The sequence below is a fragment of the Meleagris gallopavo genome, chromosome 20 (genome assembly GCF_905368555.1).
Source record: "Meleagris gallopavo chromosome 20, MGAL_WU_HG_1.1, whole genome shotgun sequence".
Taxonomy (NCBI): domain Eukaryota; kingdom Metazoa; phylum Chordata; class Aves; order Galliformes; family Phasianidae; genus Meleagris; species Meleagris gallopavo.
In genome coordinates this window covers 3652155-3676310 of record NC_139423.1, presented here as the reverse complement: position 1 = coordinate 3676310, position 24156 = coordinate 3652155, and the positions used below count along the sequence as shown (strand labels likewise).

At 52.6% G+C, this 24156-nt stretch overlaps 1 protein-coding gene across 5 annotated transcripts in view; it reads right to left on the bottom strand.

Moving 5' to 3' along the window:
* The window catches only part of SEPTIN9 (septin 9), a 95552-nt gene that overhangs the window by 41049 nt on the left and 30347 nt on the right, over positions 1 to 24156 (bottom strand). The window contains exon 1 of one of the 5 annotated variants that reach the window (XM_085240505.1): positions 7123 to 7458. The exons of the other annotated variants lie outside the window; for them this stretch is intronic. Coding sequence (XP_085096631.1) covers positions 7123 to 7177 — 55 coding nt within the window. The 5' untranslated portion in view covers positions 7178 to 7458. Of the gene's footprint in view, positions 1 to 7122; positions 7459 to 24156 lie in introns of those variants that run through there. 5 annotated transcript variants of the gene reach the window in all.

Here is a 24156-nt window from a genome sequence, read left to right as displayed (position 1 = left end):
ATTAAACATCCTCTGCCCCTCACATGGTTTCTGTAACCCAGGGGTTACATTTGCTTGCTTGCTTAAGCACTGAAAGCTTTCCTTGCGTTTTTAGACACATAAGAGCCTTATGGGAATAGGGCAGCCAGTCGTCCCGGCATTTCACACGATACAATGGTATCGTTTCAGAGCGCTGACTTTCTCTAAACTGCTACCAGATGGCGACCTCCTGTTCCCGGGGAGGAAAAAGGGGGAGGCAGCGGCCGCAGGTGTCAGCTTTCAGCAGCCCCCCCCCTGAAACCCACACATTAACTGTTCAGGGCCAGCAGAGCTGCCCATAGCCCTGTCCTGGGCAGCAGGATGCTCCCCATGTAGACTGAGCCCCAGCTCAGATGGTTCTCTGTGTTAGCACGGGAACACCTGGGGATGCACTGTAGTGCTGCTTACCTGAAAGCACCATCTTTGATGCCGATGGATGCCAGCATCCAAAGCAAAGGTGGATGCCCTACAGAATCATTGAATGGTTTGAGTTGGAAGGGACCCTTAAAGGTCATCCGGTCACAACCCCCCTGCAATGAACGGGGTCACACAATCACACAATCGTTAAGGTTGGGAAATAATTCTTGTATTACCAAGCCCAACCCCAGCCCACCATGCCCACTGACCACGTCCCTCAATGCCAGATCTCCACAGTTCCTGAACACCTCCAGGGACAATGACTCCCCCACCTCCCCACTGCATCACCATCCTTTCTGAGAAGGATTTTTTCCTAATATCCAACCTAACATCCTAATATCCAGCCTATCCAACATCTACAGCTCCATCAGGTGCTCAGAGCCCCATCCAGCCTGACCTTCAGTGCTTCCAGGGATGGGATGTTCACCACTTCTCTGGGCAAATGAAAGGCATGAGATGCTGCAGCTACAGGAACAAGCACAATATTCCTCATGTACCCACAGGCCGTATGGATGCTGTGGATAAACCCTAAAGAAGGAGGAAGGGAGCTGTGCAATGTATATGGAATGATGATCTGCTGTTGTAAATGGTTTGTGCGCACACAAATCCTTTTTCCAACTTCCCAACAGCATCAGTAAGAAGTTCTTTAATAGATTTCATGGTCTGACACAGAGATTGCATGTAGGATAATGCTGGCACCACGCTGTCACCACGCAGTGCTTTGTGAACTGTGCAGCCCCTAACAAGAGCTGAATTATGGAGGAAATTTGTGGCTAAATGCAAGTCAGAGCTCTGACATGAGCAAAGCTGTTCAAGCAGCATTTTGCTCCTATTCAGCAGATTACAAAGAGAGCCTCAGACCGATGCAGCAAACCCAGCCATCCAGCAGCAATGGGAGCACAACTGCAAAGTTGGAAGCAAGAATAGAAAAAAAAAAAAAAATAATATCCACGCACAGATTAAGTCAAAATCTCAGATTTCCAGTCCCTATAATGGAGCTCTAGAAAGGTTTTAGCTTTGATTCTCTGTTACACTTCGGCTTATATAACCACTAACTCTCAGCAAAATGCTTCCAGATCACACCAGTATATTTTACATCCCTTATATTCATTGTGTGTCCATACAGACAACCCCATGCAGCACAGGGTGTACCCCGTACCCCACAGGCTGCATTACTGGCTGTGAACTGCTCTCTGCACAGCTTTTGCCTCCGGTCTGTGCTCCAGTTTCCTTTCATAAAGGGAGAGAGAAGCAGGAAATAAATCTTCTCTGCCTCCCAGGGGACAGAGCAGATTTGGTTTAGTTCACTAATGTTTCCAAAATGCTTTACAATTACTGCCTAGAAGGCAAAATGATGACGCAGATGGACTTGCAGACCCCATATCAGCCTCGGTGCTGATTTGCAGGGTACCACAGCTATGAAGGGTTAAGAGCAAGCATGGGCCTTGCACAGCTGGGTTTAGGAAACTACAGCACTGAGCTGCTGGGCCAGACACCTCCAGAGATGAGTCACAGGTCCCAGCTCCAGGCACTCAAATGGATGTCAGAATGACTCTGGCGGGTGGTGAAGAGCCTCGGTGGCAAGGGATTGGGTGATAAAAGTGATTCAATCATTAAGTGATTCAATCTCAGCTTGATAATACGATGGGCAGAGTTGCAACATGCTGGTACTGAGAATAAAACTGAGATAAATGAGTAGAAGTGGTGAGAGGAGGGGGTCATCTGTGTGGGTAGTGCCCTATGTATCACACAACTGCCACCTCCTGTAGTGGGAGGACGGTTGCACAGTGTGGATACTAGGAAAAATTTCCACTCAGAAAGAGCTGTGATGCATTGGCACAGCTGCCCATGGAGGTGCTGGGGTCACCATCTCTGGAGGTGTTCCGGAGCCGTGGAGATGTGGCACTGGGGGACACAGTGGGGGGTGGGTTGGGTTTGGACTTAGTGATCTACGTGGTCTTTTCCAGCCTTAATGATTCTATGGAAAGAGAACATCTCAACACGGACCAGCTCTGAGTGCTGGCCAATGCCTGAGCCAGCCAAGGAGCAGCAGCACTCATGGAGACGTCCCCAACGTGTCCCCTAACTCAGGTGCAGGAGCCAGGCAGTGTTGCCACCCACGGTGCCTCACCTTGGGGCATGCAAAGAGCTGATAGCCAGCCTGGGTGTCCCCAGGAGCCCCAAGGGCTGAGCTCTGGCCAGCAGCCTCACAAAGCAATCATGGTAAAAGCCTGAGTCACAGTGCCAGGAGACCAGAGCTCTCATCAATCTGGAGCAGCTTTTTGGAATAAGCCGAGGACAGCAGTAAGCCTCCTAGCTGCCCGAGGGCTGCTCCTAACCATGGCTTTTGTGTAAGGAGGGAGCAGGGGCACTGCTACAGCAATGGGTGCGAGCTGCCAGTGCTCCATCAGTGAAGTCTCCAAATAAGCTTACCCCCAATTTGGCATCATTGCTGTCTTCCTGTCCCGCTGTATCAGTGAGGAAGATGCACTGCAGAGTTCATTGCAGCACAGGGAGGGAGATCAGGAAAGGAAACAAGCCTTGCAGTGGTACTGCCTAGAGACATTGCCTTAAATATCAAATATCAGAGTTAGAAACATGAATATCTGGAGTGATTATGGGCTTTCCATTATTGCCTTTGGATTTCTGACAAGTCCCAGCACAGGACTATTCGTGAAGCTGCCTGGGTTCTGGCTCCTGGGAAAAGGCACAGAGCAGCACCCCACAAAGCAGGAATGAAAGCAGCACCCAACAGTGAGGCTGCAGGACAAGGGAGGCAGCAATGCTCTCACACTGCAGTGAGCATTTGTTAGCCAAGAGATGAAGGGACGGTCTCTCAAATGCAATGAGCACTTGGAAGAGGATGCTGCATGAGCTCCAAGACCTGGAGGAACCCAGGCACCAGCATAATGCTGGCACAGCTAAAGCTGTATCCTGGCCCAGGTGCAAAGACTCACCCACGGCCGGATCATAAGGGAACCTTTCAAAGGGAAGGGACAGTGTGACACCGTGTCCCAGATGGCTCTCAAATGCACATCGAGAGCTCGCCAGTAACACCAGCACTGGAAGATGACGCAGAGCCAAGGACACTCTGCTCTGTGCTGCAGTGGTTGCCCATCCCTAAGGATACACAGCCCAGCCCTCCCTGCATCTGATGGCTGTAAACACCGATCTCTGGGCAACTCTACGTTCTACCATGGGCCAAAGACTGTCCCCACCGACCAGCTCACGTGAACAGAGAGATCCGCATCCTGTGCTTCCCCTTTCCCACTCCCTCCTAACCTCTGTATTCCCAAGGAACTAAATATACACAGGAAAAAAACAACCCGCAACTGCAGATCCCTGCTGCTGGATTCAGGCAGACAATTTTTCCCCTTGGCACAAGAAAGAGCACTTGTGCTGGAGACAACGTGGCTCCTGCCTTCCACTGGTACTTTCTGAACCTTTGCATGAAATGAGGAGTTGGCGGGGAGCTCCCATCCGTCTGATCTGGGCTCAGAAATGTGGATCAGAAGAAGAGAAAAGAGAGAAAACTCTCAGCACAGCTTAGCCCACCACATCCCAGAGCTGCAAGGACACCTGGGAGCAACGCAGCCATGAGCAGATGGAGATGAAGGAGGATCAGATGGGATTGGCCACAGCATGAGGTTTTAGGGACAGCCCAGGAAACGCAACAATTGGAGTCCAGGAGCTTCGTTTCACTCCTAGGGCTGCGATGATCCGAGATAGAATCTGAAAAGGCTTTTTGCATTTCCTTTTCCAGGCATTGAGCCTTGCACACCATTCGTCACACAGCCCTGCGACAGCTCGCCATGCAAAACCACAGGACACACAGGGGAACACGAGCCATTCCCTCCCTGGGCTCCACGTAGGACTGCACTCAGGGCACATCACCCACATAGTGCTGTGACCGTCCCTCTGCTGCTGCTAATATTAGCAGTGGGGCAGCAGCTGTGCAGCAGGGCCACCCCACCAGGCTGCTCGGTGCTGTCAGAGCTGCAGCCTCTGCATCCTACCCAGGCTCCAGCCGTGGAAGTTGCCTCCAAGCCCACTGTGCTACCCTGAGATTTTGGCAGTTACAGCCCCACAGGGCCGCTGTTAGCAGATTGTATCCGCTAGGAAATGTTTTGTTTCAACATCGTTACAAGGAAACAGATTTGGTGTTAACTGACAACACTGGCAAAGAGCTCGGCATTGCTTGCTGTGAGCCATTTCCAGCACAAGGAGCCTCAGCTCCCCACGGGCTGTGCTCCACAAGGGATGGGCTCTTCTCCCTCCCCAGGAACTACACAGCAAGCCCTGTATGCACACCATGGGATGCAGGAAGACCACAGCAACCAAAAGCTATGAGCAGGGTGCACCTCCCCTTTGCACAGTCCCACCAGGAGGGCTGCAGCCAGACAGACCCACACCGCAGCATCGTTCAGTCCGAGTGGGATAAGGATGGTTTGGGCTTCATTCAACATTCACACACCACACACGGTGTGCCACAGCCCAGACAGTGACTGCTGCAGTCCCCATTCCCACTGCTCACAGGGACAGGGCTCAGGCAGAATTGAACTGGCAATGCTGCTGAAGATCTGCCAAAATCCATAAACCCACAACGGCGACGTTCTGCAAACACCGGCAAACTGCAAGACCTCGTGCTGCTCTCCTCCAGACAAAGCAAGGAAACTCTTGCCAGTCAAAGAAACGGCTTCAGTGCCTGTGCTGAGGAACCTGGTGGGCATGTAGGTGCCTGGACGTGGCCATCTCCATCACGTGCAGGACACAGCCTGCTGTGCTATGTTTCCCGTTCACACAATGCTTTGATTTGGAAGCTGAACTACAGCTGAATGTTTGTGACCCCTTCCTACTCCAAAAAGGGCCCCTGCACCCTTCATAGAACTGAGGGTAACAGCTCCAGCCCACAGCCCAGCCCTTAAACCACTGCCTGCTGTAATCTAGCGGCCACAGGCACCTGTGGGGCAGAGATGCTGGGAGGAAAGCAGGCAGGGACAAGGACAAGGTGCTCAGGACAAGGTGGTTCAGGAACACAGAGGGCTCTGGCTGCCAGCAATCCAGTGTTGCTGCCGCATGGTACTTTTGGCTGATTGGCCAAGGTTAAGATACTCACCCAGCAGACATGAATACTGCATCTACGGCCCTACAGGCCAAAAACTAATTGCCCTGCTCTTGGGAAGCTGCTGTGCAACCCAGAGAACTAATTAAATTGAGAAACACAGCCTGGATCCCCGCTGAAGGGCAAGGCTCTTGTAGCCTCTCCATAGGGAAGGGAGCACATAGCCTCAGGGGCTGAGGAAGTGCCACTAAAGGACACGTACAGCCCAGGGCAAGCAGCCTCAGGGCTCCCTGGGGTTTCTCATTCCTCGAGGATTTAAATGCAATGGAGGCAGGCAAAGGAAAAGGCTGTGACCACGCCAGCTCCGAGGAAGCTCCCAAGCTCCTGAAGGGCACTCGCAGACTCACCTGTGAGCCCAGTGCCACAAACCCACAGCGTGTTGGGGCTGCTCCATGCCCCAATTCCCTTCGCCCCAGCCCTGCTGCAGGATGTGGCTTCCCTCGGCCTCCCGCTCACCCTCCACCCCCGCTCCGGCTGCAGGAGGGAGCCCAGGGGCTGCACAGAGGGGGCACAGATGGGGCTGGAGCTCGGGGTGACGGCACCGCAGAACCCAGGACAGCCCGCCGAGCCCCCAGCCCTGCCACCCGTTTCCTGCCCGACCTGGAAGAGGAACCGAGGGGCTTTCGGCTTCCCAGCAGGAAAAACAATACTTTGCTCCTTCGCAGAATGCAAGAATGAGTTCACCAGGAGGCGGTGAAGTTCTCTCAGCCTATAGCAGCACACACGGCCGCTGGATAAGCTTTCATCACAGCCCCCAGATCTCTACTATTTTTTTTTCCCCCCCTTCTAAAAACCACTGCACAGAGCTGAGTTTGGGGCACTGCCAGGACGCTGAGTGCGGGGACGCTGTCGCTTTTCCAAAGCTCTGCTTTTGAGATGAGTTCCCCCTAAACGCCCTCTCAATGGCTGCAGCAGAGACATCCCCAAAGCCTATCCGGAACCACAGATGGGCAGCAGCACACTTCCCGCTTGCTTCTGTTCTCCTCCCTTCCCTGGAAAGCCAGCGGGCACCCAGGGGAAGGCATCCATCCATCCCTCCAAGCACGGGCTGCAAGGGGACCCCCGGCACCGAGCCGCGCAATGCCGTCGGGCAGTTGGAGCTCTGCCACCCGACAAACGCAACGCTTTCTAAGGCAGCTCCCGCTAAGGATATTTTTGAAACGGGTTCATTACCCACTTCGCGGCTACTTTGAGGCTGTGCTCGTATCCAAAATCTGGGAATCCACACAAGGGCCGGTGCCTGGGGAAGTCACAAACTTTTCGCTGCGTCACAGCCGCGTTTTAGGCTGAAAAAGCGCGTAAACCAACTCGGAAAAAGCAGCAGAGAAAAGCGTCCCGTACGATCCTGCGCTAACAGACAGGGACGGGGCGAGTCCGCTCCAAACAAAAGAGCCGGGGCAGCGCCTCGCCCACCTCTGCCCCGCACAGCTGGGGCGGTGGGGGCGGATGCGGGCGGCGCCGGGGATCTCCCAGCCGCACTTCGCCTTTAGAGTCGCCCGACAGCCCCTCGACATCCATGCCTCAGCCCCCCACCGCTCCGAGCAGCTCCGCAGCCCCCTACCCACCTTCGAAGTCGGAGATGATGCCCTCCAGGTGCGCGTTGACGGCCGGGTCGGCCATAGCGAGGCCGGGCGCCGAGCGCTGCCGCCGCCGATGCGGCCGAATGAATGGCGGAGGGCGAGCGGCAGCCGCCGCCTCCCGCGGCCCCGGGCCCGCAGCAGCGCCCCGGCCCCGCCCGGCCCGGCCCCGCCCGCCCCCGCCGCACACTGGCTGCCGTCACCGCGCCGCGCCCCGAGCAGAGCCGTGCCGGGCCGTGGGTACGGAGCGCAGCGGTGAGCGGGGTCCTGGCCGGGTGCCCTCCAACTTCAGACTCTCGGTGCGGATGGGATAGCACCTTCAGTGTGACGCCCCCGACCAACCCGAAGTAACGGGCTGCACCGCTGATGCTCTCAGGGATCAGTGAGCTCAACTCGGTTCCGTTCTTGCAAACCTCCTCTCCTCGTTTTTAAGGAGGAAATCCTTTACGCAGAGGCGGTGAGGCCCCGGCACTGCCCACAGCTGTGCTGCCCCATCCCTGGAGGTGCCTGAAGACGTGGAGGGGAGGCTGAGCAGCCAGAGCTGTGTGCAGCCGGCCCGTGGCAGGGGTTGGAACTGGGTGGTCTTTAAGATCCCCTCCAAACCATCACTTCGGGTGAACCATAAAGAAAAATTATGCAAAACAGCGGTATGGCTGCTGTCTATTTCTGCAAGAAGTGTGTGTTTCATCACTTCTGCCGTACTTTCAATTGTACAGCCTTCCCACTTCCAGTCTGCAAACACCACAGACTTCCCAAGAGCACATGTGACCCAGAGCACAAAACCAATGGCACCAACTTCCCAGACTCCAAAAACTGCAGAGTAAAAATAATAATAACGCTGAGCAGAAAGCACTCCTGACCTAGATTTTACATACAGTTAATAGCTTGAGGTTTTAATATATTATTTTAAAACACAAAAACTGCTTAGCTAGTCCAGAGAACGCATCTTTAATATATAAGTATTGAGTTCTAAAGGTAGGGGCAGTGGTTTTCCTCCTCCCCTTCACAAAAAGCACTCTGCTCTTTCACTGCGCTCACACAGCGATGGCAGAAACCAACACACCACAACAGCGCAGAGCAACTTTGCACCTCTGTGCACGGAAATATCAATGTCTCGTTGTGTGATACAGTGTCTGCACAGACAGCAGCTCTGGGCTTCCTAAAGGAGAGCACAAGACCCAGCCTGGGCTGAGCCTGCAGCTCCCATGGTGCCAGGTCTGTGCTGCTCCCACGGTGCTCATTGCTGGCTGAGCCACACCGCCAGCATTGATTTTCAAAAGAAAGAGGTTTTCTTCTTCTCTTGTCAAGTGTAAGGTCACACCCGCAATCCATTCCAAGCAAGCAGAGATGTAGATGTCAATATTTCACCTTAGTTACTCTGCAAAGCAAAAAGCTGCTGTGGTAGAAATGGGTGATGAGTCCCTTTGCTGGAGCTGCACTACTGAGATTGGGTTATTAAGGATCATTGATCCCAGGTTCACTGTCATTCAGGGTGTAAAATGAAGAAAAAAAGGCAAAATAAGAAAGACAAACTAAAAATCAATATTGTAAGCAAGAAAAAAGTTTCAAGGTCAATGTTAGGAAGAATCAAGCAGCACATTTGTAATGTTCAGTGTCTGCCCACCTCCACAGCTCCCATGAGGTTCAGCAGTAGACCCAGTGCTGGAGGTTGGTGGGTCTCCCTGCACCACATCACGTGGGGAACAGTGAGGGTCTATGATGGGGTTCACCAGAGGCAATGAGAAGTGAACTGCTGGAAAAAAAATGTGTGTGGTTGATTTGGAGCAGTGAGTGTCCCAGTGCCAGTGGTTGGACTTGGAAAGATGTGAGGAAGCTCAAAGCTGTTCTGCAGAAGAGTTTGGGCACTTTGCGTTAGTGGCTGCGTCCCTCTGTGTATCCTAAGGATGGATGATGCTATCACCATGGATCTCACTTGTGCTGTTAATGAAGGTTTTGTGAATCAACAGACCTGGAGAAGAGTCCCAAGAAGCAAGAAATCCTGACCATAAGAGTCCATGTTCACTAAAAACAGCTGCCAGGAAGGGAAGTGTTGCACCCACATGCACGTAAAGCACGGAAAGGGGGGAGTGAGATGGAAAAGTACAGCAACGAATAACAAGAATATCCAGAGTTCTTGCAGTAAATATTTGAAGCAGGAAGGTATGTAAACAGCTTACCCCAGTGCACAGCTCCCCTTGGGGAGCTCAGCATACCCTTCTCTCTCCTTTCTGCACCTTCATCTGGCTCAGACACTGGCAGAGATTTTATGGAACCAAAAAATCACTCTGCTATCCAGCTGTAGTTCTTAGGCCACAGCTAAGAACGAAATGCCAAGTCACTGAGTTTGCTAGCTACATCCAGAACCCAAGAGCTTGTGTTTAGCTACAATGCTGCTCCCAGAAAGGCAGACACCCAGCCCAGAGGGATGGAGCACCACTGGTTCCCTGCACTTTGTGTCTAGAGCTCCTCATCAGGCTGGATATTAGCAAAAATTTCTTCTTGGGAAGAGTGGTGAATGGGTCCAGGGAGGTGGTGGGGTCATTGTCCCTGGAGGTGTACCCAGAGAAGGGTAGATGTCACACTGAGTGGTGTGATTTAGTGGTATGGTGGTGATGGGCTGATAGCTGGACGAGATGCTCTTGTACAAACCATTGGCTGCAGGAGGATGAGAAAAATGGCTTTGCTCACAGTGTGACAGCAACTTGTGTCCTATACAGCCCACATCACTGCAGATACCGACTGCCCAGCCCTTCTCTCTACCATGAGCAGTCAGCTTCCTGCAAAGTTGCTTTGTTGGCCCCCAAGTGATTTCCTGTCCCTGAAAATGCAGCTGATGAGATCTGTTGATCATTGGCTTGTAGACACCCAGCTGAAAGCGGCACGATGCCATGAGAGCTGGAAGAAACCTGGGCTCTTGACACCACCACTGTCCTGATGCTGGGTCTGAGGGACCACAATGTCCATCAATGTCCAAAGAAAAGATCTACAAAGTCATCTCAAGGAGAAAAAGCCTCAAGAGAGAGAACATCCTAAGGAGACAGAAGGCATCAGCGTCAGAAGGACCCTCACCAAGACAGGCTGAGGTAGAAAGGGGACTTTCCTATCCACTCACATTAACCAGCACTGTGCAGTCTGCTTGCAGGCTGCTACAAAAGCATTCTTTCTGGCAGATTTTCTTCCTCCTACAAGTCAGGGTTTTTCTGAGCAGCTCTTATCAGACCCACAATCTGCTGCAGTCATGAGCGTCAGACCCGGTGAGACGAGGTGCCATGAGTCACTGTGGCTGCGAGAACCAAATGATCCAGCTCACAATAGCAAGTCATTCATCCCAGCATCTTCCTTTTCCACCTCCTCCTTTAATTAGCAACCTGAACTCTTTATGAGTCTGGCTGCTTCTAATGAAATGCTTTGAGACTTACTGACCAAAAGTACAGCATAGGTGGTTCATAATAGTATTCAGCAGCTCCCAATGTTTCTATTGAAAACCCAATGCCTTTTCTTGCTGTCCATAGTGGATGTACCCCCTGCCCAGCATGTGGCTGCTGGCACACATGCAGCACCAGTGCGGGATAATTGCAAATGTGCAGAAATAAAGGCACAGCAACCCATACAAAGCACATTTTGAAGGTGAGGGAAACGAGAAGTCACATCGTTCCAAGAAAGAAAATGTTTAAAAAAAGTAAAAAGAGAAAAAAAGAAAACAAACAGGAAACAGAAAAAGAAGATAAAAGAAACAAAGCAGAAGAAGGCAGTTGCAATGACCTTCCTTTCCACTCGTGCTCCTTGCAGCTTCTGAGATTCTACACCTCTGCCCCAACACACCTGTGTTCCAAATCCACCAGGAAAAGCTGTAACGATCCTTAGGGGTCCCTTCCAACTCGAGATACTCTGTGATTCTATGAACAGCATTTTAAAAGTGGGGAAACTGAGGCACGCAGCATCCACCTCGGTGAGAAGGCTGCAGGAGGACGGGGCCAGGCTGCCGTGCTGCTTGGGTGGTAGCAGTGTGATGGGATTGTGGGGATGGACAGGAAACACAGACGCCGTTCCCATCACCTCTGCCTGTGCTTTCATGGGGATGACGCGTGAACTCAGCCCTGCTGATGACGCAGGAAGTGTCATGAAAAATGCTCTTTCCCAGATTCAGAGCCTTCCTGCTTCCAATGCAGTAGGAAGCAGAGTGAGGACAGCCGTATTTCAGAGCTGGTCACACATCTCTTCCTTTGTAAGGAAACCTGCTTCATGGGAAAGGCTTAAAACCGTAGCGCAGGTTTGCTGATTTGAGGCTGCAGGACAATTGGCTGGTTTGCCGGGTGGAGGAAATGCAGCCAGACCTCATCCTCTAGTGCACAAAAAGAGCTGAGAGACATCAGAGGCTGGAAAACAGGAATGGGTGAAACCTGGAAGGACAGTGCCTGAAGGCTTTAATGCTCTTTGCCCACGAGAGGAGCAAAGCCACAGGAAAGACATCAGTGCACTGTGGGTCCCAGCATGGCCACAAGCCACCAATGCGATGTACTAAGAGCACTCCTGAGATGAAACAAATTAGGTACTTTCAGCAGCAAAGGGGAAATCACTAATCTCAGGTCATCCTGGGCACCCAGCCCACAGTGGAAACGAGCAGCGGGGGTGGGGGGGAGGGGAAGGACAGAACATGGGGTGTCACTGCTGGAAACATCACCGGCGGATGCAACCGCAGGCAGAGATTGCTGTTGCCAGGGGAACAAAAACACTGAATCCAAAGCCAACCCCTGGTGATGGTGTAAGCAGGTCAGTAAGAGCTGCAGGCTGGAAATGAGAAGATATTAACAGGCAGTGATGGGAGCAATGATGGGACTTCCATGATATGAAGGGGCAAAAAGCCATGCAGGTGTCAAGGTGGGGCTCAGCTGCTCCTCGGAGAATGCAGTGTGGTGCAGCAGGGCAGTGAGGAGCTCTGGGCTGTCCCCAGTGCAGCAGACAGGGGAAGGGAAGGGAAGGGAAGGGAAGGGAAGGGAAGGGAAGGGAAGGGAAGGGAAGGGAAGGGAAGGGAAGGGAAGGGAAGGGAAGGGAAGGGAAGGGAAGGGAAGGGAAGGGAAGGGAAGGGAAGGGAAGGGAAGGGAAGGGAAGGGAAGGGAAGGGAAGGGAAGGGAAGGGAAGGGAAGGGAAGGGAAGGGAAGGGAAGGGAAGGGACATGGCTCGTGTTGGTTAAAGGACAGTGAATGCCTTCATGGGAAGCATGTTCTGTCACTGGAGATACCCACGGTCAGTCTGGTCAGAGCTCTGAGCTCACTGCAGGGAGTGGGATCAGACGGCCCTTAAGGCTCCCTTCCAACTCAGACCATTCAATGAATTGCATCTGTTTGAACATCAGGCAGCCACAACAGCCCCAACCCAACACCTTTGCTCTTTTCATTCATTTTCAAGTCAGACTATCTTAAGAAAACAGGAAGTGCAGTCGTTCAGGATCCAAGCAGGATCCTACATAACCTATGTAATTCAGTTATTAAGTATGGGCTTAATTCTTGTGGCACAGCACGTTTCCAACTGCAAAGCCCTCCTGCAGGGGGCTGCAGGGGAAATCACAGTGCTCACTCCCAGCCCTGGGCAGCCCCCAGCCACTTCAACCACATGGTGGTTACATGGGATAAGAGGGAGATGAGCATCAGCTGGGACCTCAAATCCTTATTCCTGAAAATTTCCCATTAATCCCTAATTGGGAACTCAGCACCCAGGACATCAATCCTGTGCATTGCAGCCAGGCTCTCCTGTTACCATGGCAGAGAGAGGTGTGTGAGCACACACACCTCTGCTTCTTTCAGCTGCCTGTTCGCAACCTTTTCAACCCCAAACTTTCCAGCCATAAATACACCAGCTAATGGCAGGAAACTTGCTTTCCTTAATACTTCTCCCTTGCTTCTCAGTGGGCCTTTTCCAGCAGCTCTCACTCCCTGCACCAGCCCCCGGTTACTTCTCCTGGCTCTGAGATATTTCAAGCACGCAATGAAATCTGCAGCAGCACAAAAGCCCTAAAAACCCCCAGCAATGGTCCAGGAAGCACCACGGATCAGGCTGCAGGGCAACGGTGGCCCCTCTTCTCCCTTTTTACCATCAAAGATTTCATTATTATTCTTCTTTGTGGACAGAAAGCAGCTCGATAAGAACAATTCCCACAGCAGCCGCAGCCCCACACCCACTCAGCTTCCTCCGGGAGCTCCTGCACGGCACTGAGACAGGGAAGGAAACGAGGGCAGGCGGAGGGGAGCGAAGGGAAAACCAACATCACTTTCCTTTGAAAATGATGTGGAACAGCCGCTGATCCCCCTGGGAGCACACAGCACCGGCAGCCCCAAAGTTGTAGTGGAGATGCAGTGATCCACATCCACACCACACTGAGCACTGCCAGCGGTTCTCCTGTTCTTCCAGCCAGCAGCTGTGGACGTAGGGCACGAGAACCCCTGCAAAACCACTACAAAACCTCCTCCCTCTCCAAGGGGATGAGAATCATTGCTGATAATGCCTTTCCTGCGTCATCCCTGCAGCTGATGCTACTGGATGGCTGGAGGACCCCCATCTCCACCACTGCAAGAATTGCTCAGCACAGACAGCTCAGCCATGGGCACACACAAAATTAGGTAAGATCAGCCCATAGCAAGCTTCTGGGCTACAGGAGTGCAAATGGGAAAGAGAGGACTCACCTATCCCAGAGTACCCAAAGCTGCCTGCAGCGAGACCATTTAATTCTAATTGCCCTCCCTTCTGCTTGGGAACACAGAGATAGTCAGCATGGAGCTGTGGCCAGGGCAGGACACCTGGTGCTTCCTCAGTGATGCCAGCCCCAGCGCTGCATCCCCGAGCCCCCTGGCAGCTAGCACACACAGGTGGGAGAAGTGGGGGATTTCAGCCTCCACGGGGAAGCATTCAAAAACAGCACAGAGATCTGCTGCAGGCAGGCCAAAAGCAGCCTTCTGCCTCTCAGTGTTTGCCCTAGATGGAAAGGGGCCTGGGGGCTGAGCACCAGCTCAGCGAGGCGGCACGCAGCCAGCCAGGAACAGGGAGGGGAACAGCTCTGCCTCAGTGTGAGGGGGGAGCAGCTCCCTGCAGACAGACCCCAGCAGAAGGATGGGGAAATTCTGGGGAGGTACTGAGCTGGGGGCCCAGGGTTGGGGCAGGCTGGAGGCTCTCCAGCAGCACATCGCCATCCGGACACCGCACCTGGGCAGGATGGGATGGCTGCGGGTGTCAGCTCCCATTTGGCTCCACGAGGTGTTGTCACAATTGTGAACTCTGGACAGGAAAAGGCTCTGTTCATCCGCTGCGAGGTCCAGTCCTGCCCAGGGTTGGGCGGGCTCCCGTGCAGTGACACTGCAGGGCTGTGTTATCTCCACCTGCACACTGTCCAAACTCTGCTCACGCCTCTGACAGCAGCAGGGAAAAGGGAGGATCCAAATGCCAAATGCTGCCATCACACCCAGAAATGAATCAAAGTGAGTTCCTAGGATACTTGCACACTGCATTGCCTCTGTCTGTAAGCTGAAGGGATACTGTTATTCCCAGACATGTAATAATGGGGCAGACCAATTCAGAATCACAGAATCACCAAGGTTGGAAAAGACCTACAAGATCACCCAGTCCAACCATCCACCCATCACCAACAGTACTCACTAAACCATGTCCCTCAACACAAAATCCAAACATTCCTTGAACACTTCCAGGGTCGGTGAATCCATCACCTTTCTGGGCAGCCCATTCCAGTGCCTGACCACTCTTTCAGAGAAGCAGTACTTCCTAACGTCCAGCCTAAATCTCCCCTGGCGCAGTTTGAAGCCATAAGATGACATGTATTAAAACAAGAGAATAAATGGTGAGAACTGAGCTGAGGTTCTGCATATCTTCTAAAAATGCTTCCAGGGATGGAACACCTCTGCTACAAGGGCAGGCTGAGGGAGATGGGGTGTGCAGCCTGGAGAAGAGAGGGCTCTGCAGAGAGCTGGCCTCTCACTATCTCAAGGGCAGCAATAAGAGAGAGGGGGACAGAGTCTTTAGCAGAGTCTCTTGTGATAGGACAAGGGGAAATGGTTTCCAACTAAAAGAGGGCAGATTTAGACTGGATGTAAGGAAGAAGTTTTTACACCACGGGCAGTGAGGCAGTGGCACAGGTTGCCCAGAGAGGCGGTGATGCCCCATCCCTGCAGACAGCCAAGGTCAGGGGATGGGCTGTGAGCACTGATGGAGCTGTGGGTGTCCCTGCTCAGTGCAGGGATGGCCTTTAGAGTCCCTTCCAACTCCAACCATTCTATGGTTCTATGACCATCGGGACAAAAAGGTACCCTGTTGGTCACCACCAGTCTGCAGGCAGAGTTAAGACACACAGGAATCGGAGCTCTGGGCCAGGGATGGCTCCGGCCACACAGGATACCTCCTTCACCACCTCAGGAGAGCTTCTGGCAGCGCAGCAAAAGAAGCATTTAGTAAAGCTACAGACTCACTTGGAAAATCTTGAGGATGATGAGCTATTTTGCAGCCAAGCTTCATATAAACACGTTGATAACGATGTCAGCATCGGGGCTGGTGATGAATATGGCTGCACAGCAACAACAGCCCTCTCTGTCTGCTCCAAGAAAGCCTCTTTCTTGCCACGCACATGTTTAATCCATGATCGGTGTCCGCTGCCAGCCACATTCACACCTCCATCTGCTCACCTCATATATCTGCTACATGTCCCAAGATTTAGTTGGAGCACAGGCAGAAATACACAGCCTGCTTGCAAATTCTACTCTGTTATTTGCTGCCTGCACTTTGCAGAAGCCCCCAGCCTGACTACACCTGAACATGATGGTGATGCTAACAGGTCGTGGTCGTGACAGCATCCCAGGTCAGACGTGACCAATAGCTTTGGTGTTTGCAGCTTTGGGAGCCTCATCTGACTTTAAGTCCTATTTTTGCACCTGATGTGGGGGACGCAGCTGCACCCTGCAGCCAGTTTGGACAGAGAGCCCAGGGGACATCCCAGCACCAAAGCCAACGTCATCTCTTGCTCGCAGAAACCCCTCTGCACACCACTCCCTGCACCACGGCCTGACACCAACACCATCCTAGCAGAGGAGATGCCAGCAGAAGCTGAACTCCTGTAAGCACGCTTGGGAAGATGCTTTGCTAAGTTCAAAGAAACAGCCATCGGTGCTCAGTTGCAGCCACCACCCTCCACCCTGCAGACACGCTGGTCAGCTTCAACCTGCCACGGTTCTCATGGTCATCCCTGTGTAACAATTAACGTTTTATTAAAACCATGGAGCAAGCACTCCAAAGCATAATGAGTGCTCATGCTGCTTTCCACAGCTGGGATCTGTACGAGCCCTGCAAAGCTTCCCCTACCCGCTTGCAAGGCACAAAAGCGTGGGAGTCGAACAAGGATCAGTATTATCCACTAAACCACAGGATGAGCTTGCAGGAACTGGCAGCCTGGATGGCTTCCAGCAGCTAAAGAAGGCAAAAGTCCAGCCCCGTTCTCGCACGCCAGCAATGCTGAGTATCTGTGTTCTTAAGAATGTGAAGACAAGCCGTCCCCATCCCCATCCCATCCCCAGCCATCTCCCCCAGCACGCCCCTCACAGCGCTAGCAAACAATTCTCTCAATTTTCCTGAATTAGGCATTTAAAAGGGACGTTACATGCAGTGCTTTCCTTCTATGTCTAGCAGCCTTTAGCTAATAAGGAGAAGAGCTGGCAAAACTCAAGGAAGGCTGGCAAGGAATAGAGCAAAATAAAAATCTCATCTTGTAAGGAGACAGCAAGTGGAACTGGGCATAAGCACTAAGGAGAGGCACGGCCAGGGTCTATTGGGAAGGTCTCAATGCTCCGTGTGTAAGAAGGATGAGTAACGGGGTGAACAGGGCTTCTTGCAGCCAGAATCGTCCCAGACCAGACACGGTGAAGGTGTCCGTGCTGGCTGGGGCTTCCTTCACAGTTCCCAAAGCTGGGGACCTTTTTGTAAGTCTCATACTTCACAAGACTGTAACTGTCTTTCAGCCACATTGAAAGCCAGACAGGACTGCCTATCTTCTTCCCATCACCAGGGCTCCCCCAGCCCACACCAGCACCCGAGGATGAATTTCCTGCCCCAGCAGTCAGACCTGTTAGGCACTCTGGGCGTGCTTGGTCTGCATTCCCCTTGGGTGCCTCTCACTGCCAGGTCACTGGGACAGCCAGGCATCGCCCAGCAGCCTCACAGAGCCAAGGGTCACATAGTGGACAACAAAATCTCCAAGCCTGGCAATAAAAACACCCCTCGATGCATTATCTGTGCTGTGCTTGCCTTTCCCTTCCGATCTTCACACCCAGATCTGGGAGTTCCTCACAGCCAAGCCTGCTCACAGCCAGAGCTTTCTCAGCTTGAGAGCCAAGAAGAGCCCCCGAGGATTACAGCCTGTTGCTCTATTTGTTGTCAGAAAAGCACAGTGTGTCAAAAATCCCTAGAAGGGCAAGGGGCCATTATTTATGAACCAGATCTATTGTCACCCTCCTTCCCCAGGGCCCCTGGAAACACATTCCATGTCTCAGAGTGCCCTGGCTTTGAGGCAAGCCCACGGAACGCAGCTCCTCGAAGCCCATGTCCTGCTTCCCTGCTCCACCCAGCCCTGGGAGCTCCCAGAGGTGGGGCATCCTTCTCTGCCTGCCAGCATGGAGATAAACACCACTCCTACGCTTCCATGGAGAGGAAAAACCTGAGCACGGTGCCTTTGGTCCATGCAAAATGAACAGAGAGGGCCGTGATGGGGGTATTTTTGGTGGCTGAAGCGATGGCCAGGCTTGCTTGAAAACTCTCCCACCCACACATCAGCCACAGCCTCAGCCAGCAGTGGGTTTATTTCTATTTCTTTGCATCTAGGCAGAGAGATGCTAAACTGGTAGATGTTTAAAATACACTAGTTTGGAGGAGCAGTGCTCTGAAGTTCAACTCAGCACACAATGTGAACTCCTCCTCGAGTTCAGACAGCTTCTGCCCCCTGAAGCTATCCCTGGTTTTACACCACTGTGCCCCAAGGGTTTTAAGCCAGAAGCTGTAAGATGCAATGGTAAAAGCTTTCACTTCAGATACATTTGTACGTCAACAGCCAGCACTTTTTATTTCATGGGAAAGTCTATCAGCCAGAATGTCCTGAGCACTGCCAAGGTGCCTTTGAATGAGACTCTGACACAGAACCGGATTTCCCATTACTGGCACTGCACAATGCTTGCTGCTGTCAGGGCACAGAGGGTCTCCAACCAGAACCAGAGCATCAGTGGCTGTCCAGAGAGTCGCAGCCCTGCATGAAGGAATCCCTGGAGGAAAAGGGGTGAGTTGCTGGGTTTGGGTGGTTACTTAGTGCTGCTGAGGGCTGTGCTGTCTGCACATTGCTCACGCTCCCTGAGTATTTGCATCACCCTAAAAGCAGAGCAAACCTCCCCCCCTGCAGGGGCACCTTGTAGAGCTGGGGAGCAGAGCTCTGCCAGGAATGGATCGGGGTCTGAGCTCTGCTGGGAGGAAACGAGAGGAGTGGGAGGAGGGCACCAAGCCAAAAAAGGGAGAGTTCAGCATGAGCCCCGCTCCTACTGCTGCAAAGCACTCTGATGTTCCTCCTGCCTCTCACATCTGGTTTTCCCAATAAACGTGTTTCATCTTTCCATCCCTCAGCTCAGAGCAGCCCGCAGCTCTCCAGCCATGCAGCTCCTCACTCTACTTCAGCCATTACGACCCACACTGCCCACTCTCAGTTGTCCCCTTCCTCCACACCCGTGCTCCTCATGCTCAGCTCCTCATCTGTGTGTCAGGCAAGATAGCTTTCTTCTCCAGCTGCAGGCAAAGGGCCCCATTTCCGAGCTGTCTTCAGACCCCGCAAGCAGGGAATTTCCCTTTTTCCAAAATACAGCCACGGTTTTAATGGTAGGGACACAGCCCTGTGTGGCGTTGGTGTGGTTGGCAATGGCACAGCCACAGCAGCTGCCCTGGATCTACACATAGCTCCTAGGCAAGGAAGCAGCAACGGAAGTGAACACAGAACACCAGAAGTGGATCTTACCCAGTTCGGGGACTGACTATGGGATAAAAGGCCATGGGTGTCTCCAGGGGCAAAGGGACACAAGCTGGGCTCCAGCACAGCCCTTCTGCAGAAATCCAGGCACTGCTGCAGTGCTCAGCCCCTGTGCATGGGGCAGTGCGGAGGGAAGGGTTTCCTGGTCTGTGGCCAACACTGCTGTTCCTCCTGTGAAGGATATTGCCTTCCCCAGGGTGTTTTTCATTTCAGAGCACGAGACACACAATTAATTTTCATAGTTCACTTTCCCTCTCCACCCACTGGGGATTTTTAAAGTTGTCTGGAAAACAAAATATCCCAAACACAACCAACTATCTGCTCCCCAACCCTGACAGTTTCCAGGAGGGCCCTTCCCTGGAGAGCAGATGCCAACATGGATGGCAACGAGCCCCTTTTAGGCAGCCAAATTTGAGTCTAAGCAGTTCTCTTCTTGAATTGTGCAAAATGGTAAAGAAATGTTAAATATTTTATATACTGAATACCTCCTGCCTCAGTGCCCAGCAGTTCATCTGCTCTAAGGTTCTCTGTTTTGCCCCTACTCCCATACACCACTAAACACAAGCCCTCCTGGTGAGTATTCCTACAAGCTTTGCCCGCTCCACTTCCCTTTGACCTCATGAAGCAAGAGAAGGCACAAGGAGAAAGACAGCAAAACAAAGCTGTGATGCTGTAGGGTCAGGGGAAAGAGACTCAGGGTAAGAAATTCAGTGGGTGCTCTGCCTGCTCCTCCCCTGCCCATCAGATGGACTTCAAGTCCAACAGGAATAAATCCCACATCCTTGCCCTTCGGCCCGTGCTCCTCAGCATGGATGAAAAGATGGGCCCACTGGGAAGGATTCATGTCTCCAGCCCAATGCACAGCTATTGCCGAGCCCCACAGCTCAGATCAGCCCCAGCCACTGCCCCCACCCCACCGGGAGCTCCATCCTTGCCCCACGTAGGTGTGCCAGCTCCTCAAATCCCCAGCTCCATAGGGACAAACCCCTCAGAGCTATTTAGCAGAGGATCACGAAGCGCTGGTCTACCTCACGTTCCACACGGGAAGCTGGAGCCCACGTGTTAAAGGACTTACATTTAAAAATGTACATTAAAAAACATTAAAAAAACCATTTAGCAGACGAGCAGGACTCCAAGCCCGGCTCCCAGGGGCCGCGCCATCACTGCCTCCTGCTTCAGCTTTCATCCTGACCCATGCCGGACTCTGCCGGTCCCCGGTCCCCGCCGTGCAGCGCACAGCGCCACCTAACGGCCCCTAACGGATGGCTGCCACCAGCCCTGCGTGTCCCGGCCACACGGACATCCCGCAAAACGAGAGCCGTGGGGATGAGGATAGAGAGATAGAGCCCTTGGAGTGAAGAGGTTGTGCCAAGGGGGGAGCAGGGGGTAGAGGCTCTGGGATGAGCCGTGGAGCGCGTCCGGAGAGCGGCAATGGAGCTGTGAAGGGTCTGGAGCACATTTCCTATATGCAGCGGCTGAGTGAATGAGTTGTAGGGAGGGATGAGGTTTCCCCTTCTCAGTCTGGAGAAAAGGAGGCTCAGGGGAAACCTCATCACTCCCTACAACTCCCTGACAGGAGGTTGTGGTGATGTGGGGGTCGGCCTCTGCTCCCTGGAAACAGCAGTAAGATGAGATGCGATGACCTCAAATTGCACCAGGGGAGGATCAGGTTGGATAGTAGGAAAAAATTCTCAGAAAGAGCGGTGATGCAGTGGCACAGCTGCCCAGGGAGTGGTGGAGTCACTGATCCTGGAGATGTCCAAGAATCATGGAGATGTTGCACTAAGGGACATGGTCAGTGGGCATGGGGGGGTGGGCTGGGGTTGGTCGTGGTGTTCTGAGAGCTCTTTCCCAGCCTCAGTGAGCCTACGATTCTATGATCCATCCTTATCCTGCTGGGAATTAGTGAGCAATCCTGCTGCCACACAGCTGCAGAGCCCACTGGGACGTGGGTAACCTGGCTGGAAGCAGTGCTGCAAGCAATGCAAGGCTCCCAGACCCTGAGCCCAGCCATGCTTCAGAGCAATGCAGGTGCAAAGTGAAGCCAACCCAGGGGCTTCTGCAGGCAGCCCTTCTTGCTCAGGTGCCAGAAGCAGCAGGGAGTTTCTGGGGAGCTCTTTACAGAGTCCAGCTTTGCAAAGACCAACTGAAGCTATTAAATAGCCTCTTCTCTAAGGAAAACAGTCAAGTAAATTGCTCTCTGCACTGGGAAGTGGGAGACGCGTGCAGCCCTCAGCAATTCCCTTCATCTCAGTGCAGAGCATAAGAACCTTGTCTTCAGGTCAGCACCCAAAGAACTCTGATCAGAGCAGGGCTCCCTCAGCAGTGCTGCAGCAACAGCAGGAACTGAGCCGTTCTCACAGAACACTCCCAACATCTCACCCGTGCCAGCCTCTGCACCAGCATCAGGACTCAGAACCCACAGTGTGTAAACCCTGGGCAGAAAGAGAATCTGAAACTAGCAAAAAGCATGCCCTGTACTTACGGAAAGGAAATCCCACAAATCTCACATCCCAGGAACCGCGTTTATCTCTCCAAACATCCGTTTCCCCGGAACCCAGAATTCACTCCAAGCACTACTGCTTTCATTTATGAGGTATCTGGCAGTGATGTAATCACAAAATTGACACTGTTTATGTTTATGTAGCACCAATTTCACACGGACATGGATCAGGCTTAGCAAAAAATAAAATAAAATCCACTTTTAGGCTTACTGCATGATTATTGCTTGTAAAACTAATTAATTTTCTTCACCTGCAAAGCCATTTCCATTCACCCCCAGCCACAAGGCAGACACCCAAAGATCCTTCCCCAAAATCCCCAGGGCAATGGGAGCACCAGTGTGTTTTCCAATGGATACTGGAAGGAAGCAGAGCAAGTTGGACTCGATGACTCCTGTGGGTCCCTTCCAACTCAGGATATTCCATGAAGCTATGAAATCCAACCGTATGAAATCTTAACCTGAGTTTTCTCAGCTCTCAGACCAGCCCTATAATGGGGCTGCAGTGCTCACAGCAGGAGGTATCACTGCTCCCTAACAAGCAATTCTATGCGTTAGTTACATGGCTCAAGCACCATGCGGAGAAGCCAACAGGACAAAGATATTGTGCTTCTGAGCTCATTAAGGCAACAGAAGACATGTGTTGACCCAGACATACTTCCCTAACTACGTACTTGCTTCTACTCAGCATTGTGGTATGCTGGACCTTGGAAGAGCCCTGACTTGCATGAGAACCGTCCTCCCTCGGCCTGGCAGCATGGGAATCGTGCTGCTGGAGGCTGTGAGCCATGCTGGGGAGCACGGGGCAGGGCAGCTCTTGCCCAGGGTCAGGCACACTCAGCAGTGCACACGGTTGCTGTACAGCCAGGCAGGAGGCGTGCCACAGCGGGCTTGTATTTAACGAGGATGAGCAGTGATTCCAGCAAATGTAAAGCAGACATCAGGAAATGGATAATGCTTCATACCTTGACATGCCTCAGACAACAGCGGGAATGCACGCACCGGCCAGGATGGAGCAGGCAGCCAGAAGCAGGCTGGGAGCAGCACAGAGCATGCTGCAAACACTGCAGTGGCAATGCTGCAGCATGGGGGATCCCAGTGCATTCCCCAGAGGAGGCCCTGTTTGAGGTCACAGCAGGTGACAGCACCTGGGAGGTGGAGGAAGGTGAGTGCTTGAAGAAGAATGCTGATGAATAAAGCCACAGGTGGCTTTACAAAATCACAGAATGGCCAGGGTTGGAAGGGACCTCAAGGATTATGAATCTCCAACCCCCCTGCCGTAAGCAGGGTCACCAAACTCCCCATTTAATAAAAGTGGTTTTAGGAGCACATAGCAGTTGGGGACAGCATCACACACCACACGCAGCAAACTACACGCGTTGGTGCTAGGCAGGATAGGAGCAGCACCAAAAATCTTGAAGCAGAAAAGATAGCCGAAGTGATCGGAAGCAATTCCAACCCTGCTGTCCCGCTTCTCGCTTTGTAAAGACTCACTTTGTTAAAAGGTGATAAAACAGCATGTTCTCTCCTAATGACCACTGCACTGGACCTCTCCTTTCCTTCTGCCCATGCACATGGTACATCCCACGTGGCTCTGAGGACCACTGAAGGTGCTCTGTCCTCGTGCACTTGGTCTGAGAGCAGCTGTCTGCCTTGCTGCTCTGACCAACTATGTGTGCACCGTGTTACACAAAAGCATGTACATGCACACACAAACACGCATAGCATCCACAGGTGGTACTTTGCTTAATCATAATGATCACCAGTGGGCTACACAGCACTTCACTTGTTCTGGAGTTGAGCAGATTTCTCACAGCATGCACAGTTCTCCCAGCCTGCTTAAGGCCCTGCCTAGCACATCATTGCAATCAGGTGTTGCAAGCACTACTATAATTGCACTACTTCTACATGCAATTATAAAGGTGGCATTAATAGTTTACCTACGAGATGGCACTTCCTTTCCCATAACCCATCCTATATCAACACAGCAACCAGACTCTTCCTTTTCTTTTAAGAAGAAGAAAAGAGCCCCGTGGCACTAACAATTAAGGCTTTGTAGAAAGTTGTGGGCTAATGAAAACAGCCATCTGCTGGGGAAAGCTGCCCCCAGCCGAGCAGCACCCCGCTGCCACCAGAGCCATCTGGAAAGGCAGAGAGCAGGATCAGATGTGAGCGGGACTGCAGCCCCCCAGCACAGCTGTCCGGCCCCAAACCATGGCAGCAGGATGCCTGGAAACTCATTTTTGTCTGTTTAAGCAGTATTAGTTTGTGGAAATGTGTTTGAGGGAGGAATGAACCGGATTGAAAGGAAGGATCAGGTTATATGAGATACGTTTCCTATATCTGCACTCAAAGGAACCACCGGAGCCTGGTGCCTTGTTACAGGGACAGGGAAACCTCGCTGCCATGGAGCAGCTCCAGCATCGCCCTGTGCACTCAGTGCTTTCACCCCAAGCGCTTGTTGTCGGCATGG